Source organism: Penaeus monodon, chromosome 29 (genome assembly GCF_015228065.2).
Source record: "Penaeus monodon isolate SGIC_2016 chromosome 29, NSTDA_Pmon_1, whole genome shotgun sequence".
Lineage (NCBI taxonomy): Eukaryota > Metazoa > Arthropoda > Malacostraca > Decapoda > Penaeidae > Penaeus > Penaeus monodon.
The window spans coordinates 35909517-35910111 of record NC_051414.1 but is presented as its reverse complement, the minus strand read 5'-3'; the positions used below and the strand labels follow the sequence as shown (position 1 = coordinate 35910111).

Below are 595 nucleotides of genomic sequence, written 5' to 3'. Positions count from 1 at the left end.
ACATGCGTGCATTTGCATGTGTGTGTTACCAATTGAGTTATTCTCTATTTCCTTGACTGCATATTTTTTAAAGAATCCTTCTTCCTTTTCCTCCTCATCAGGATGCGGGAAGTCTTCGTTGTCCAGCCGTTCCCCTAGAAAGTACAGTGACGTTATTAACACACGCTCTCAGCCTGTTGCCAGAAGACGCACAGGAGCACAAAATGGCAACAGCCCTCTACGACACTCTCACTGCGTTTGTAAAGGACCAAAGTAATGCTGACAAGTAACTGATCAACATAAGTTCCTTGAGCATTTTGGTATGTCTTTCACCCACCACCTATATCCATTACAATATCCGCTTATAGAGATAATTCATTAGATAATTCATTAGTCATACAATACTGTAATTGCAATTGCTGTATTATATTCATTCATCTTTTTTTTTATTCTTAAAGTCATCCTCATTATCATATCTGTGTTAGCATTTACGTTTTATTATAATTTATTATGTGACATTGTGTTTATATTCTGTTTGTATGCAATATTTTTCACCCATAGGGAGCAAGGGTTTATTAATCAGTTCTTACCATGCTTTAAGCTCTATGTCACCGAC

The 595-nt window shown here is 36.8% G+C and overlaps 1 protein-coding gene across 1 annotated transcript in view; it reads left to right on the top strand.

Annotated features, from left to right (window-relative positions):
- The window catches only part of LOC119592217 (rab3 GTPase-activating protein non-catalytic subunit-like), a gene marked incomplete at its 3' end in the record, with an annotated part of 43875 nt that extends 43280 nt beyond the window's left edge, over positions 1-595 (top strand). Inside the window, 1 exon segment of the mRNA XM_037941049.1 lies at positions 102-595. Within this exon segment, the coding sequence (XP_037796977.1) occupies positions 102-269 (168 nt within the window).